General features: G+C 41.0%; 1 protein-coding gene across 1 annotated transcript in view; it reads left to right on the forward strand.

The window, feature by feature from the left end:
- The window catches only part of LOC137260070 (uncharacterized), a 57,174-nt gene that overhangs the window by 26,987 nt on the left and 11,866 nt on the right, over window positions 1–18,321 (forward strand). Inside the window, exons 2-4 of the mRNA XM_067797763.1 lie at window positions 12,074–12,292; window positions 17,391–17,616; window positions 17,979–18,321. The exon at window positions 17,979–18,321 is cut by the window's right edge and continues 556 nt beyond it. Of these exons, the coding sequence (XP_067653864.1) occupies window positions 12,098–12,292; window positions 17,391–17,616; window positions 17,979–18,321 (764 nt within the window). The 5' untranslated portion in view covers window positions 12,074–12,097. The remainder of the gene's footprint in view (window positions 1–12,073; window positions 12,293–17,390; window positions 17,617–17,978) is intronic.

The raw sequence follows: 18,321 nt of genomic DNA on the forward strand, positions 1-18,321 counted from the left end.
ATCCACTGGAAATTGTTAAGAGGGTACCAAGCCTTCGTAACTTGAACATTCATAAATCCAAATCTCTTTCAGCTGAAACAACTCGGTAGATGATGTCAACAGAAAGAGGACCAACATGGTTGGTCGAGTATAGCCAATGACTTTGTTGGAGAAATCTGGTCATATCATTATGGATTATAATTAACATGCTTTTAAAGAAGAAATGGATTTACTTTGTCCCATATCCAAAGAGCATGTACATCTGATGGCAGCAGTCAGTGACTGTATGAATTAAGTAGGCACCGCGTTATCTCTTATGTTCAAAATGGAGAACTTCACAACTGCAATTGTAAAGCACATGCTGTTTAGTGATGATTCCGAGAGTGGCACTGGTTCAACATTGGAACTGGGGACCAGTCAGAACACACTATAAGACTCTATCAAATCTGCCATTGCATCTGTGGCGCTCAGTTGCAGTGTGTTCCAGTTTGCATGAGTTTGAGATTATTCCATTTGGTGACTGGCGCTGAGTTCCAGCGTGCACTATTGTGCATCAGTTTGACATATAATTTGGTGACTGACGCTCAGTTCCAGCGTGCACTATTGTGCATCAGTTTGACATATAATTTGGTGACTGACGCTCAGTTCCAGCGTGCACTATTGTGCATCAGTTTGACATATAATTTGGTGACTGACGCTCAGTTCCAGCGTGCACTATTGTGCATCAGTTTGACATATAATTTGGTGACTGACGCTCAGTTCCAGCGTGCACTATTGTGCATCAGTTTGACATATAATTTGGTGACTGACGCTCAGTTCCAGCGTGCACTATTGTGCATCAGTTTGACATATAATTTGGTGACTGGCGCTCAGTTCCAGCGTGCACTATTGTGCATCAGTTTGACATATATTTTGGTGACTGACGCTCAGTTCCAGCGTGCACTATTGTGCATCAGTTTGACATATAATTTGGTGACTGGCGCTCAGTTCCAGCGTGCACTATTGTGCATCAGTTTGACATATAATTTGGTGACTGACGCTCAGTTCCAGCGTGCACTATTGTGCATCAGTTTGACATATAATTTGGTGACTGGCGCTCAGTTCCAGCGTGCACTATTGTGCATCAGTTTGACATATAATTTGGTGACTGGCGCTCAGTTCCAGCGTGCACTATTGTGCATCAGTTTGACATATAATTTGGTGACTGGCGCTCAGTTCCAGCGTGCACTATTGTGCATCAGTTTGACATATAATTTGGTGACTGGCGCTCAGTTCCAGCGTGCACTATTGTGCATCAGTTTGACATATAATTTGGTGACTGGCGCTCAGTTCCAGCGTGCACTATTGTGCATCAGTTTGACATATAATTTGGTGACTGGCGCTCAGTTCCAGCGTGCACTATTGTGCATCAGTTTGACATATAATTTGGTGACTGGCGCTCAGTTCCAGCGTGCACTATTGTGCATCAGTTTGACATATAATTTGGTGACTGGCGCTCAGTTCCAGGGTTTCCCTGTTTCCGGTTTTCCTTTTTCCTGTGACATTACTCAATTTGGTGACTGAGGCTCAGTTCCAGCGTGTTCCAGTATGCATCACGTTGTATCTACCCTCAGTAAAGTCTGATCAACGTGTTCTGCTATGGCAGCTACACTTTCTTTAACAGAGCAGAAATGTTACATTTTCATTGATATTACATGCGAAAATTACAGACTTTTTGCTTGTCGTTGAGCATAGAGGGCAGAGGAGACAAGAGCTTTACTTGGACTATTTTGATTGTTGCAAGAATTCTGCAGTATACATGTTACAGTAAATGTGTCAAATCAGGAAATGTGTAAATTGCCGGGAATATTTAGGAAATGTGTATATTTACTGATTCACTCATTAAATGTACACAATTCCTGAGTATTCCAGAGGCGGTGGGGTAGCCTAGTTGTTAAAGCGTTCGCTCGTCACGCCGGAGACCCGGGTTCGATTCCCCACATGGGTACAATGTGTGAAGCCCACTTCCTGGTGTCCCCCGCCGTGATATTGCTGGAATATTGCTAATAGCGGCTTAAAACTAAACACACTCACACACTCACTGAATATTCCAGGAAATATACACATTTCCTGATTTGACACATTTACTGTAACATACATATTATATTCCATAAGGATAAATTGTTTATTACAATTTCATGTTCAGAATAGTTCATGTGATAATTTTAATATGGAAATGTTTCATCACTCAGTATCATAGTTGAAGACTGCACTGCAGTCTGTAAACAAATGGACAAGCGTTACCAGTCTCCTGTAAGTTTGAGTTGAGTTTCAGAAAAAATGCATCGTTATAAAACACAATATTCCTCTCAAATGTTCACAGGGAGCATGTGCAATTGGTGCATGCATCTTGTTTTGCATCTTTCTCATAATTATTGCGCTATTTCTTGAAATGATTTTATGCGTAATGTCTTTGGTGGCTTTGCTTCTCAATTTTAGTGTCTTAGGTTGTTCTGTCACGCAAAATATCCCTGACTTAGGTCATTCTGCCAGAAAACGGAAATTCCATAATCAGCTATTCCTCCATAAGTCAAAGCATATTTATAGAAACAACATTAAAGTAACACATGATTCATTTTATCCTGCCACGCAAGTCTTTGAAAGCAAACACGGACTCTTCCCCAGTAGTTTTCACGATACCAGGTTTTCGTCTCTCCTGTAAACCTACAAAAAAATTATTTAGGTCGTTCTGCTTCTCAACCCTTCATTTCATGTGTAACGATGAAAGGCGCCGGTCGTCTGTTCCACCAAACTCGAATACTAGCAATATTCCACTATTTCTGATGTTCCCCGCCATGATATTACCGGGAATATGGGTAAAATCGCGGTAAACCCCAAGTCACTCACTCCCTAGAAATCTCAATTGGTCTTTAACAACTAACGGGATCGGGTGGCCATCCTCGCTGACTTGCATCAGACATGTCACCGCATCCCAAATGCGCAGAGCGGTGCTCATGCTGTTAATCATTGGGGGGTGTAGATATATCTAATGAAACTCAGAGTACTCACTGCATGTAAGTATTGTGGACAATAGCGATATACGCATTTTTGTATAGCATAATTATGTTTGAAAGCATGGTGACAAGGGCAGTGTTAAAAGACGTGAGCTAAGGTTAACATTAATAAAACTTGCTTCGTGGAACGCATCGAAGGCCGGTTTCTATGTGCGCATACGTAAGATAAAATTATTTACCTACCTTACGTTATCCGTACTTTCACAGAGATCCAGTTGGTATCCATGGTAATCCACGTCTTAGTGTAGTTAAAGTGCTCGGGGGTAATCCAGCAGTTCCTTTTAATAGTGCGTATATTACGTTGATGTATAACTTTCTTTCTATTATTAGAATGCATAATCACCGCTCTTCCTATGACGTCATACGACACCGTGCCTCGTGTGACGTCACATTCGCAGAACACAGCAGGCGCTTTGTTTGTATTCTGTGGAATAAATCATACCAGATGTAACCGGGCTGTAGTTAACGTTTCTTATATTTTCCACACTTTCTTTCAACGTTAAAAGAATATTAGGTCATTAATTTGAAGCATAAAAAGTTACCAATAAAAAATTCAACAAAGCATAATCGTAGTTGTACAATGTGTGTTTGTGTGTGCGTGTGTGTGAGAGAGAGGGGGGGGGGGAGAGAGAGAGAAAGAGAGAGAGAAATAAAGATTCGAGTTGTTCGAGTTGACACTGGAAAGAGAGTAAACATCCTTCAATAAACAAAACATCCAAAACAGCAGCCATACTTCCGGGAGTTCTCCCTTTATAACGGACAGTTGTAATCCGGACCATTGAAGAATTCAAGACGTCGACACCTGCAATAAACATCCAAAATGGTGGTGACACTGGCGAGGGACCTCTCCATATAACGGACAGTTGTTTTCTTGACTAACATCCGATATCCATCCCATGTAGCATTTCAGGAAACACAGATTTGACACCGGAAACATCCAAAATGGCGATCACACATGCAAGAGATCACTCTATACAACGGACAGTCGTTATCCAGACTAACATCAGACATTCCATGTAGCATATCAGAATATCCGATTCGACACCAGAAAACATCCAAAATGATGATAAGACATGCTCTGTATAACGGACAGTCGTTACACGGGCTAACAACAGATATCCATCCATTACAGCATTTCCGAATACACCAGAAAACGTTCAAAATGGCGATTACATGTGGCAGTGTCATCTATATAACGGACATTAAGTATCCGGGTTAGTTTTAGAGGTCTTGTGTAGCTGTTTAGAATGACAGACGACGGGAACATATTGAGCGAGGCAACCAGAGACTGTGTCACCTATATACCACAGTTCATGTTTTGTGCATTCCAAAAAGGCATAATCTTAATCACTCCACATTTGCATGGCTTTTTCCATAATTCCGTAATATCCTGAACATGTCGGAGATCTTGTTCCCCAACCAAACAACTGCTCCTGCAATTTGTGAATTCCCTCTTAGTCAGCTCAAAGCAACACCATCTTGAACGTGCAATACATTCAGATCCACTTCAGCATCAGTCCTCTTCGCAAGTCGAGGATGGGTTGAACGATTACTGAAGATGCAAGCTCATTCACACTTCTAAAACTATAATCTTTGCATTTTCACAACGGAAACAACTAGACCGTGTTTCCCCTCGACGTCGATGACACCTCAACTATCATCCTCGATATAACGCGAATAGGGGAGCCAACTTCATAACGTGTTGTACGAAAGGAAATGAGACCTTTTCATCAGCTAACCATGTTGGGTAATTGCTATGCATTTCAGGAATAAAGAATATGTTTTCTATCAGAGATATTCGGGGAATTGTAAGATGCGCGTTTCAGTGAATTTTGAAAGATGATAGCGTGTAAGTAAAAGAGGCAAGCGCGTCGTTCGCTTAGAAACAAGCGTCCATTCATAACTGCACTATCTCAGTGACTACTGAAAATTGTATACTGTATATACCATGGAGATGTGGAGATGTTGTGCTGGAGATGTATTTATGTATTATTACATATATTATTGAGAGCAATATTGTATATATCAATATTATTCATCGAAAGTGAATATTTCAGGATGGACTGTGTTCGAATGAATATGTATTTCGAAATCAACTTTTGACAGGCTTTTCAACGTACACGAATGAAGTGCATCTATATATGTGAAGTGAATCCATTGACAACCCTACATTGTGAAAAGATTAAAATGCTAAGTTCATTTCATGAGTTTTCTATTATCAAATCTATGAAAATGGGTCGAAAATGAAAATATGAAGTTATAAATGTTATCCGCGATAGTTGATAGATTTGATATCACAGAACACGATGGCAAGATTCCATGTATCACCCAAGAGCCTGGACCGATGCTCATGCTATTGATCACTACATTGGCTTGTCCAGACTCGAATATTTACAGACCGCTGCCAAATAGTTGAAGCATGCCTGAGTGAGGCATTTACCAACAAACAAACAATCTTGGTCCGGCGTCGACCAATGAGAGGGCTTGGTTTCATCATCACACCCCCTCCATGCAGCCTTACGTCCATACTATGGTCCGCCATTTGTGTCAAGATCGTTTAGTTGAGGGTCAAAATCGGCTTTCAACTGACTTGTAGAAAAAAAAATAAAGAACTGGTATGTGTCATGAATGGTGCTCGATAGGTCATTCACCCATGTTTATGTTTAGATGAAGATTTAATCGATTGCATGCGATAGTAGCGTAGCTATTGGCAAAGCATGGGAGTGGGGTACACTGAAGTGTCCGGCCTTGTGAAGCGTTACAAGTCGTGGGTCATCTCAAGTTTCATGTTTACAAAAAAAATCTTTAATCCTCGCTATGACACGAGCCCCTGTGGTATAAGATACCATCTGGGTAATATAAAGATGTCTCCGATAGAAAGCAGTTTGAGGTTGAAAAAAAGAGGTTGATGCGCAAGAGCGTTCGAGGATGGTAAATATCGTACAAAGCTGCCTATTTGGTGAGCACGATCCCCAAAGAAATAGAAGACTTCGATTTAATTCATAAGGTAATTATCTATTTTTATTGTGTTCTACCGCCTACTGTATCTAAGGCATATAACATGCATTTACTGTGTATCTTGACATTTGACGGGTGATTGAATGCTTGATACTAATCAGTTCTGACAATGAGTAGCATTCTTCCTAAATATCGGCCTTAGTAATGTGTTTGATCGGAACTCCGCAGAAAAGAGTCTTACATTAAAATACATTTAAAATTTAGAACTTCCAATAAAACATATTCCAACAACACGGTACTTTTTTATGTTGTGTTTAAAGCAGTAAGGGAGCCTCGGGGTGGCCTAGTGGCTGAAGCGTCCACTGGTCACGTTGAAGACCCGGGATCTATTCCCCCGCATGGGTATAATGTATGAAGACCATTTCTGGTGTAAACCCCCACCCCACCCCCGTGATTCCACTGGAATATTATAAAAGCGGCGTAACCTGTAGTCTAATATAACAAACAAACTCCGTTAGCTCGAAGTAAAAGGATTAACCAACATCAATTCCATATTGCTGGAAAAATCGAGATAACTCAGACACGAAGAAGATAGACAGCACTGAAAATTTAGCAGTGAGTGTAGTTTTTGTTTTTTTCAGCCGATTTACATCGAATTAAAAAACGTTCAAAATGAAACAAAAATCCCAGGAATCCGCCGCGGATCCGTGGAAATTTCTCATGTTTGGTTGTGAGACAGGGACGAAATTGCAAATTTCAACTGTCGGACACGAGACAATAAAGAAACTATTTTCACAGATATATCAAAGTAGCTAACGGTTTTAAAGTGGATTGAACAATGATTAGTTTAGGTTTAAAACGTTATTGATGTACTGTAAATACTGGTAGGACTATACTGTGATAATTCCGGTACACTCTGTCTCGCAAACATACAAGTCAGCTAAACGCTTTGCCAGGTAACACAATTAATTCCTATTTTTCAAACCTAAAGATCACTTCCCTCCCCTATTTTCCATAATAAATGGCAATAAAAAAAGCAACAGTGGGCATCAGCAAAACATTTTTTGCATAATTTAATATTTTTGTGAGGCAGGTGATAACAGACTGAGTAAGCTGAAGGGGCCACTGGACCAGAACCCACTACAATTCTTCATTTATTTTTTTTTTCCAAGCGATTGACATGGGCGCGCCTTGGTAGTAGCGTAACGGTAAAAATTTCCTTTTAATTTTTTTTTTTTGCACAAAATAAGAGCAATGACGCGGACTTGGCAGGAAAATGAAAAAGGAATTACCCAACGAAACGAATAAATCTAAGGAGAATTACAACACACACAATGTTATGTATTGGTATTGTGGACTCCGCCCTATAAAAGATCGGATCCCGTTTTGAACACTTTAAACAAGTGGAAAGCTGGGTTCGGGTTATTACGCGTAAGTTCTGTTGTCTTACACATACTATCTCTAAGAAACACCCGATTTCCACATGGGTCATATTTTGTTAGGTTTTGTTTTTGTTTTTTGTAGTTGTTTGTCCTTATTTATTTTCTTGTGTTTCGTTTCGTTTATTAACTGTTAGCGTTGTCAAAGAGAACGTATTTATCCTTCATATTCTCCAAGGAAACTTCTTTTCAAACACTTTAAAACGTTTATATTCTTCATTGTTTTCAATGGAAACTTATTTATTCTGAATTATTTCAAAGGAAACTTATTTATTCAAAATTGTTTCAAAGGAAACTTATTATTCTGAATTATTTCAAAGGGAACTTTCAAAGGAAACTTATTTATTCTGAATTATTTCAAATGAAACTTATCTATTCTGAAATATTTCAAAGGAAACCTATCTCATCTGAATTATTTCAAAGGAAACTTATGTAAGTTAACGTAAGTATTCATTTTTGATTCCTTTTCGGTGTTTTCCTATTACACATATTAGTATATAACTGATGCGAAATATATTTTTGGGTGGTGAAGTATCGATAAGGATATTAACGTCGATATTACGTGCATAGTATCTACAGTCTAAGTAAACTTATCCTCAGTACTTTTCGTTACACTCCACTACTGAATCAAACAAAACCTTATGGGTGGTCGCTTCAGGTAACCTTGAGATTAACCAATCAGAACACACCTTACCAAATCGCGAAAGTGGACATTCGCCTAAACCTTTCGTATATACTGCAGGGTTTTTATGTGGTCTTTTGTTTGTGGAGAGATCTGTGTCAGTGGCCTGAGTATTTTGTATTTTGTAAGTCTTCCCTCCACTCCTCCCCCCTCCCTACCAAATAACATGAAATTAAGATTGTGAATCCTCATGATTTTACATTGCCAACTGAAAAATCAAGTCTAAGAATTTGATTCAGCTTAGGATAAAAATTTGTTTGACAAACGATCATTGATTCAAATCGTTGTTACTGGTTTGCATTACAAGGGGGTAAGCGCAGAAGCTGGTACAGTGAACCAAAATCACGTGTCGTCCTAGACAAGCATTCACTAAGACTAACCCCACTTGTTCTCGGGGTGTTTCATTTAATGTGCATACATAGCCCTTGTAATACAAACAAATAAAGTGATTTGAACCTGAGAATGTTTGTTAAACAACTTGTATCTTAAGGTAAATACAATACTGAGATTTAAGTGTTTAGTTGGCAAAATTATAAAATAGTTAAAATTATGATGATTCGCATTCCTACTTTCACTTTATTCGATTCACTTTTTTGTTTAAATTGATATACAGTGGTACCCTTTCAGACATGCTGATAATGTGTGGTGTTTATCTTAGTGTCGTTCACATATCGTAATCATTATTCTTTGCATTTGTTAGCTGTGTTCGTGTGAGTGTGAATTCTTTGGTAGAAATGTAAAAGTCGCCGTGAGTACTTATATCATTTGTAATGTTAGTAATGTTAGCAGTTTTCATAGTAGTTGCAGTGGTAGCACAGGCAGAAGCTATAGTAGAAATAGTAGTTACAGTAATTCCAGAGACAGCACAGCAGAAGGGCTACTTTGCTAAAGCGTCCGCTCATCACGCCGAACAGCCGAGTTCAATTCCCTTCGTTCAGTTTCTGGTGTCCCCCTTAATAGTGTTGCTTGAGTATTGCTAAAAGCGGCGTAAAACCATACTCAGTCACTTAACAAAAATTGTAGAGCTAATAGCAGCAGTAACAGTCCTTTGTACGCATTTCTACTATATCTTCAGGAAGAGATCACACTTACAGGTGAGATTGTACAAGGCTACATAAAAATACTTAAATGTTTCTCGGGCTTTTTCAAAAGTGGGGAGGGCGGTAGGACTTTGTTTTTTTTATTTTTGATAGAAAAAAGTGACGAGGGAGGATCTCATTTTCATTTTTTCTTTCTCTCAGAAATGCATCTTGGAAAGTTTAGCACGTGCTAATGACGTGTAGATTTAGTCACACTCGTTCTAACAGACACTCATTCTTATAGTGGACAAATGGATGATCGGGGCACGGCTAAGTCAAAATTGTTTTCTAAAACGACAATAAAAAATGTTACGCGCACAAATAAACTTGACGCACCGATGTCCGAGAAATATTTAACTTTTCTCAGTAAGCCTAATCTGTAAATGAAACTGTAACCTGTAACATTGTTTCAGGGAGAACTTATACTATTTAGATTATACCGTATATTGGCAGTTGTATTTTATCTCCGAAGCTAAAACTGAAACGCGCAGGACGGTGTAACATGTTTCATTGTGTCATATTGTGGATTTTCTTTCTTAAGGAGCTCTGCTGAACTTCACCTCTTTAAAAGTAACAAATTACTCGAATGAAGTAACGCCGGGAGCGCCTGGCAGTTCACAGCAAAAAGGACTTGGTGTTCGCAATGGAAATGGACTGACGCTTAAGTTTCCACCTAGAGTCAGTTTCCGTTCTTTTATACCGAGTTGCCGCAGTAGCAAAAACTTACAATTACCCGCTTTCTAACGGTGTTCGCAGGGTATCTGTTACCCACACACCGTTCGAAATAACCGCTGGTCCGGAGGCCCAGCGCCGTTTGTTATTGCATAGGACCGGCAGTTTCAAATACGTGCACCCCCTTATGGCGTTGAGTAAATGATCTGTCAGTTTCAACTGGAATGTTTCCCTTTTTTTTTCTTTTTTAATGTTCGTGAATCATTCACGATCCACCATGTTGAGTTTCTGTGTGTCATAGGCTTCGCTTGAGTTTTTAGGAACAGTGTGAAACTGTGTGCAATGTAGTCTATTTTGTTTTTATTGGTTTGACTTAACAAAATTGGCCTGCAGATTTCATTCAAGGCCTGTAGATTTTAAAGCCTGAAGGTAGAAGCAGGTCCTGGTGGCCAGCTGGTAAATTAAAGTACCCACATTCCATCAGGTTTCTGAAAGATTTCAGTTACGTTAGGAATCAAACAACAGATTATGGCGTGACGAACGAACGCTTCATCCCAATGGCTACCGGCTTCCACTACAGTTCAGGGCAAAACAAGCCCTTTTTGTTTATTGTACTCTCCTTCTACATGAAAGTTTCGCCTCATAACAGAAGAAACGTACTTGCGAAGTACACATTCAAAAGTGAAATCTATTGAAAATAATTAAAGGGTCAGGAAACCAAACATGCTGACAAATGTAACATGGAGGGACCTTGATAACTGCTCTGTAAGTAAAGTCCGCCCGCGTCAGACACACGGGCAACAGCCGGGATAGGAATTACTGTGGGCAAGCTGAGTATGGTTTTAAGCCGCTTTTAACAAAATTCAAGTAACATTATGGCGGGGGACATCAAACGTTTGTTCCGACCTTTGTACCCATATGGGGAATCGAACCTGGGACTTCGGTGTGGGGGAATGCTTTAACCACTAGGCTCTGTCTGGTTCGTAGGGGACTTACGGAACTAAATAAAACAAGTTGTTGAAGGATCGACCCATAATGCTGAGAGAGGTTGTTCGTCTTACCACTGGATCCTGAGGTTCAAAACCTCGGTCCTGTCATCTTAACAATAATAATGATCGCACCTCAAATCTGTCAACCCAGCTTTTGGAACACCCCTTTTGTCAAATATCTTCCAATAACACCAGCTGACCAAATACCATTAAAGTATCCCACTTGATGTACCAAAACATAATTTTAACCTGGTGCACACATGTACAGACACGCGTGCACGTGAACTGCGCGCACACATAATCCGTAAGCAGTTACGATAACTCCGACTACTCCCCTTCTCTTGACACCAACACAAACAGAATTTAAGTAAGTAACTTTTTCCCCAAGGGAACGTCAACAAAGTCAACAGTAGTTTTCTCTTTTTACGACAAATTGGATCATTAGTGAGTGAGTGAGTGAGTTTAGTTTTAAGCCGCACTCAGCAATATTCCAGAGATATGGTGGCGGTCTGTAAATAATCGAGTCTGGACAAGACAATCCAGTGATCAACAACATGAGCATCGATCTAAGTAATTGGGAACCGATGACATGGGTCAACCAAGTCATGACCAAGCGAGTCTGACCACCCGACAAGCACAGTCGCCTTTTATGGCAAGCATGGGTTGCTGAAGGCCTGTTCTACCCCGGGACCTTCACGGGTCTGGATTATAGAGATAATTTAAGATATACGATAATAGCATGTGGTCAGTTGGTGTTATTGTGGAAGATATTTGACAAAAGGTGTGTCCCACAAGTTGGGTTGACAGACTATGGCCTTCTGCCAAATTCAGACTTCGGACAGACGTAATGACGAAGTCCTGGAGAGGGACCTAGTTCGGGTGTTTATCGGTCACTGTTCAAGGTTGGCTAAGAACTAATACAGACTTTAAAATGTGTTCCTGAAGAGTGGACAAATTCCGTTGTTGGTCGGCCTCAGTAACAATCCTGGTTTTTGTGTTAAATAAAGTTGAGTTAATTTTCAGCGTTCTGTACTGCACCGTTTATGCTGTCTATGCTGAATATCAACGTCTTTGTGTTGGATGTGCATTTCATTTTCCGCAATTCACGATCATATATGCAACGGGAATCTGAGATATTGGAAAATATCATTTCAGATCGGGCCCTATAAATAACCTTCTAAACTTCAACAATATCACTTTATTAAAAAATCTCACCTTTCAGTACTTTCTGAAGTCCTCGCTACCAATGGAAGGAAGTCACGAATCGTCCCAAAGCCACGTGGGTACCATCCTCCCTCCAGCCACTTTCCCGCCATTTTACCCGGAGCAGACGACACAATCGTCTACGTTGAACGGAGCTCCCTGTTTCTATCTCGGTGACCGGCCTAATTTCGAGTCAGACCCTCCTCAGATATTCTCCAGGACAGATCCGGACGACCAGGTATGATACTGAATGTGACTTTCTAGTTAAAAAAACTTACCCGTGCACTGGTTTAGCAGGTTGGTTGCTATGACGACTTACATTGCAGCCGTTTATACCGGAAATTGACACAATCGGAAGTCGGTATAATAAATTCAAGAGTTTTGTTTATTTAGTGCTTTCATGTATTAAGCCAGCGGTTTGAGAAAGGGGTTGAGGGTTATCGGATATTTTTATCTAAATCCAGTTTTGATGTAGTTAGAAATTTAAAGGGATTTTTCAACTACACGTCCCTCTAAATATTGTGAAAAGGAGACACTATGTGCTTGAAAAACTGCCAGTGTGAATACAAAATGGAAACTCACCCATTTATTAGCAAAATCAAAGTGCGTTTCTTCACCTTGCTTCTTTTCATGTCCACACGAGATTTTTAAATATTATAATGTATTTAAAATATAATAAATCTCCTTTTTCCCATCCATACTATGCAGGCATTACCATGAAGCGTTACCTCAAAATGTCATTTTGCATTATTATCAGTCTATCAAAAGCAGTCCTTTAAGGGTTAAAATGCATTTTAAAACATGACACACCGCCACAAATCATTATCAAACGAAGAAAAAACGTTTTGCATTAATTATTTCTTCAGGCGCGAGTTCATTTCTGTCAAACGCGCCGTGTTTTATCATCACGTTTCATTTCTAGCTTTATTGAGACGCGGCATTGTCTCTCGGGCGTGTTGTTGCGCCACCCGCTGAATTCGCCAGGCTCGACTGGACGACGTGTGTTGACTGTGGAAGAAGCTTCATTCTTAGCGACCTTGACCCCATTTCTAACCGTGACAAGGTGACATTTTAACAACGACATAATATCAGAGGCCTGTTTGAAAGTAATCGCTTCTACCTTTGTTTGAGAAACGAAGCCGGCGTCTTGCTGTCGTCATATTTTGTTCACGGGCATTTTAACTGTCTTCAACATAAAATGCTAAATTATTTATACGTGAAGTACCTAAAAGATTCTTTGTTTAAGTCTAATTTGACACGAACTGGTGGTACTATACCTGTTCTGTTGTCTGTTGATTGTTGTTTGCTTGGTGTGCTTCTGTTTCGTCAACTGCTTCAAGCCTATCTGTAGTACCCAGACAATGGATTATTCTACCATGACTTCAGTAAATACTGGATTGTGATTGGTTGATGAAAGTCATTCAGAGGTATATAATCACGTTATATACCTCTGATTTTCCAGTGTATTATGTATGTGTTTAAACTCTGAATAACGCGGTGATGGTAGAAGGGAGATAAACATAATGTGTTGGACGCTATACGTTCGGTTTTACATAAATTTAGAGCCATTATTATTTCGGTATATAGCTCCGACTTTCCAACACAGTATGTTTATCTCCTACTTATCCCCCGCAACTTCGTTGTTGCGAGGATTTAGAAACGAGTTCCTTCCGTCCGTCGGTCCGTACGTACGTACTCCCGTAATACTTTGTCCGAAGCGTATCTCCTAAACTATTCATGATAACTTAACCAAACTTGGTAAACATGTGAAGCGTTTTCCATGGAAACATGACTTAGGCTGTGACTTTGACTGATGAAGAGGATGTCATCTTGTCCGGAGCAGATCTTCCATACTATACATGCTAGCTTCATCAAACTTGGTCAAACATGATCGCTAGATGTGCACTATGTGATGTGAAGCACTGTTCATTCGTCTCAAAAGTGTTCTTTACAGTCAGTTACCGTCCCCGGTGAGGATCCAGATTACATATGTTGAGCAGTTTTTGTTTTGTCTTGGACGTGGAATATACTCTTCGAAAAGAGTAAGCGAACTGTACTTTCAATATACGATTGTCCAAATTGTGAGGTATATGGGATTGGATCAATGTTTATACAATGATAATGGGTGTTTTGAGAGTTCATCATCACATGGATTTCATTCAAAGCAAAGCTGTTCGTTCAGTTACCCCCCTTGTTAGGTGACTGGAGCTTGACATGAAAATTTCAGGTTTACGATTTTCAGATAGTACAGTGTGATTTGACCCTGAAACCCTGACCATGCACAGATGCAAGAAAATTATCAGAAAATGTGGTCTACAGTGATTTATCGACCTGCCTAAAAAACGCCAAGATTCATGACACCCCGTGCACGTGTAGTAGACTCCCACGTTGTGCACGTGCCTCCCATGCATTGTGTTTGCGTGTGGTGATAACATGAAATGATGCTGCATACACAAAATGAATGTCATTGTAACGTTCCTGAATGGGTGTTGATATAATTGATATTGGTAGACACGATGGTCAGATTCGATTTATCATCCAAAATCATTCATTACAATGAAAAATATACATCCCTGGGGCCCGTTTCACAAAACTCTCGTAAGCCAAAGATCTCGTAAGTTTTCTCGTAGCTATTATGCCTCCTACACTGTAACATGAGATACGGATGCTACGAGAATGGTTACGAGATCTTAGGCTTACGAGAGCTTTGTGAAACGGGGCCCTGGTGCACTGGCATTAGATTTGCAGTGCAACGATGTCATAGCATTGTGACGTCATCAAGTTCATGAAGTCATAGCATTGTCAGGGCATTGTACAAAATCTACTGTCAAAGCGATATCTCCTGATATCGTCTGATCTAAAAAACAAGAGATGTCTCCTGTGGAAGACAATTTGGGATGATAAATCACTGCAGTATACATCGTGGCTACTCTGCAGTATTCCAGCTGCTGGATTCGGTCTGTAAATGATCGACTTTGGACCAAATAATCCAGTGATCGACCTCATGAGCATCGATCTGGTACACTGGGATACGATAACATGACTCAACCGAATCAGCGGACCAGACCACCCGATCCCGTTAGTTGCCCCTTACAAACACAGGATACTGACGAGATATCTTAACACGGATGTTTAAGGGTTTAAGTAAGTGGAACTGTAAAAATATAAAAAGGATTATGTTTAGCTGCCATTATAGAGCACAATCCGTAATTTAAGAAAGACTGTCTTTCACCAATGATATGGACAGGGAATTATGTTTTCATAACATGTAGTGAGTGAGTGAGTGAGTAAGTGAGTTTAGGTTTACGCCGCACTCAGCAATAGTCCAGCATGTAAAAGCACGGGGTCAGTTCTAACCCGGATGCTCACGGGTGTAGTATGCGGTTTTTAAGAAGGATTTTTTTTAAACATCGTGGTTAAGGATTGGCGTATTACCTACAGTTTGGATCTATTTAAATGTTTCACATTTGTCGTTCGTTTGGGTTTTTTTTATCGGTTCGCGTGAGAGTGAGTGGACATGGTTTTGCGCCGTTTTATACACCACAGACCAGAAATGGGTTCGTAGGATTCGAACCCGAGTCTTCGGCGTCAGGTACTAAAGCTTAAACCACTGGGCTACCAACTGTCCCTCATGTTCAGACTGTACAATGAAAACGTTTCTCCATCATCCTGCGTCAAAGGAGACTGAATTTTAAGTATTCTAGTAGTTTAAGACTTTGCTCGTCACGCCTAAATCTGGGTTCGATTCCTCACATGGTGCAGCAGATGAAGCTTCACATCTTGTGATTGCAGATACCGTACGCTGTATTGGAATATGCGCATGAGTCTGGTCGACAGCGCTTGTTGTATACGCCCCTGACACCCCCGCTTACACCCCAAACACCACAACAAGCCCGGTGGTACGCCCCGTCTGTCTACAGAGATACATTTCAAACGGAGGTGAGATGCTTCAAGTGCGCATTGTCGTCGTCGTCATCATCATCATCATCATCACCATCATCACCATCATCACCATCATCGTCATCATCATCGACCCGTGAAGATCTCGGGGTAGAATAGACCTTCATGCAACCCATGCTTGCCATAAAACGTGACTGTGCTTGTCGTAAGAGGCGACTATCAGGATCGGGTGGTCAGGTTCGCTGACTTGTTTGACACATGTCATCGGTTCCCAATTGCGCAGATCGATACTCATGTTGTTGATCACTGGATTGTCTGGTCCAGACTCACTCATCATCATCATCATCATCATCATCATCATCATCATTGTATTTGCGACTATATGTGTATATATTTATGTGTTTACAAGGCATCATCCTCGTTCACGTTATCAGCCTTCTTCACCATCATCATCATCTTCATCATCATCATCATCATAATGAATAAAAGTGTATATATTTCAATAACGTGTTGTTGTTGGAAACGCCCGAATCCCGTTCACGTTAGCAACATCATCATCAGCAGCAGCAGCAGCAGCAACAACAACAACAACGTCGACGTGTCCCTGTGTATTGTGTAACGTGTGAAAATGTGGGTATGCGTTCGAGTGTGTGTGTGGCCATCCGCAGGTGTGTTCACGTACAATACATGCGGCCCACCCTATCCTTGGTTTCTATCGGGCGTCACATACTTGTGAGTAGTATAGTGAGTATCTGTGCGTTATAGACCGGGTTCACTCGGCACCATATCTAGCAGTAACGCAAAACAAACTCGACACAATTCTTGATACGACTCCTCCATCCGCTTCACATTCCCAGGTTCCTGGGCAATATACAATCCAACTCTGAGACGCTAGAATATCACTAGTCACTACTCCTACCGGGTACCCATTCACAGAGATACATTTCACTTGACTTCAAAGACAACGTGCTCACTGTGGGGCACCGTACGCTGTGCAGAGGGCGTACCAAGAAGAAAGTGTATCCCACGTATGCAGATTGATGTCCATGACGTTGATCACTGGATTGTCTGGTCCGTCTTCATTTGAATACATGTCTACAAATCTCAGATGACCAGTCACTATCCGGATTAAATCTCGCCTTCAGCATCCCAAACCAGTCGTAAAACGCGAATAACGGGATCGGGTGGTCAGACGTGGTTTACACATATTCATAAACCGATCAAGAAGAATGAAATAAATAGCCATATCACCTGCTTGACAATGACATACCTATTATCTATGTCGAAACGTCGCCTATACAGAATAAAGAAATTGCATATCCATAAAAATAGTCCCCAATTTTTAAACAACACAAAGTCATCTCCCCTTTGTATAGCTCTATGTGTAGTGTTAATTAAAAAGATCAAAAGATCAAATACATGTGTTCTGTCTCCAGGGACACAGAGAGTCAACATATCGAGACAGCTGGCCGCAGTTCACTCACCACCCAGCAGCAACGAGACCTCTGTATGTGCACACCCAACCATGGCTGCCCTCTGATCCCTCATCCAGTGTGGGGTCAAGGTCACAGATGCTGATTCCAATCTCTGACAGCATGACTCCAGAATCCCGCCAGGTGGTTTTGGAGAAGGTGACCAGAGTCTTGGCTGAACATACTGACGGTAAGTGAGTGAGTGAGGTCTAACGCCGCTTGTAGCAGTATTTCAACGATTTCACGGCAGCAGACACCATAAGTAGGCTTTACAAATTGTGCCCATGTATGGAATCGAACCTGGGTCTGATACCTGTTGGGTCAACACTGAAACAACTAGGCTGCTCTATCGCCCCATGGGCTGTAAGAGCACAGCATGAACTTTAAGACGTTTACTTCGGGTAACCTGGATTAGTGCTATGAAACGATGACTATTCTATGAGTACACCAAATATTTAGTTGTCCGAAGTTCGACTCACTCGAACAATAATGACTATGCCTTATGGTATGCCGGACGCAGAGCCCTGTTAATCAAATTATTTTTTTCAACAGAGCAAAGGGAAGAATTCCCGCTCCAAGACCCACCGAAGCCGAAACATAAACGACAGTTGTCAGAAGACAGTTCTGTTCCGAATGTATCCATGGCAACAAGGTATGACAACCCACCACAGTCACCCAGGCTCGCTTACACAGCACCCAAAACACCCCAGCCTGAGTCTGCTCATAAGACCTTCACCTTCAACATAGATGAGGACAGAGGTCAAATGTCACCAAAAAGAGTCAAGACTGACAGTGGTGCGGCCCGCCCACCGATGTCCCCATTGGTCCATTCTGAAGTCCATCAACCTTGGCCTAACCCCGCGCGGCGTAACGAACAACCCCCGATCTTCCAGTT

Source organism: Haliotis asinina, chromosome 13, assembly GCF_037392515.1.
Source record: "Haliotis asinina isolate JCU_RB_2024 chromosome 13, JCU_Hal_asi_v2, whole genome shotgun sequence".
In the NCBI taxonomy this organism is placed as follows: Eukaryota; Metazoa; Mollusca; class Gastropoda; order Lepetellida; family Haliotidae; genus Haliotis; species Haliotis asinina.